Source organism: Glycine soja, chromosome 18 (genome assembly GCF_004193775.1).
Source record: "Glycine soja cultivar W05 chromosome 18, ASM419377v2, whole genome shotgun sequence".
Classification (NCBI taxonomy): domain Eukaryota; kingdom Viridiplantae; phylum Streptophyta; class Magnoliopsida; order Fabales; family Fabaceae; genus Glycine; species Glycine soja.
Genome location: NC_041019.1, coordinates 2614584 through 2615000, shown reverse-complemented (window position 1 = coordinate 2615000; position 417 = coordinate 2614584). Strand labels below are relative to the sequence as shown.

Below are 417 nucleotides of genomic sequence, written 5' to 3'. Positions count from 1 at the left end.
AGTGGCGAAGCTTATGTGTCAACATTCTTTGTGTGCTGAACTTCCCACATGGACCATGTTTCTCATGTTCAGGATGGTGATCGTATTCAGCAATGGCCACAGTGATCAAAAGCAGCAAAAGCAACCCCACGAACTTGCTCATCTTCGTAATTAAAATTAATTTCTAAGGCTTTGAATGCAACTCACAAAATTTGGCTAGCACAATGCTCTATATATAATGCCAGATTGGCAAAATAAACAATCAACCAAGTACAAAACCACGTTCAGGAAGCGTGTGGATTGTGCATTCTTTAATTTCTCGGGAGAAGTTTTGTGCACGCAGATTCTTACCAAAGAAGTACCGAGCCTGGGAATATTTTGAATCAGGACATACAGGGTCTTGATGCGTAGTTGGTATTAGATGAACAGCCTGTATAT

General features: G+C 40.5%; 1 protein-coding gene across 1 annotated transcript in view; it reads right to left on the bottom strand.

The window, feature by feature from the left end:
* Positions 1-195, bottom strand: part of LOC114394481 — a 659-nt gene extending 464 nt beyond the window's left edge. Inside the window, exon 1 of the mRNA XM_028356065.1 lies at positions 1-195. This exon is cut by the window's left edge and continues 187 nt beyond it. Within this exon, the coding sequence (XP_028211866.1) occupies positions 1-142 (142 nt within the window). The 5' untranslated portion in view covers positions 143-195.
* Between the last annotated feature and the right edge of the window lie 222 nt (positions 196-417).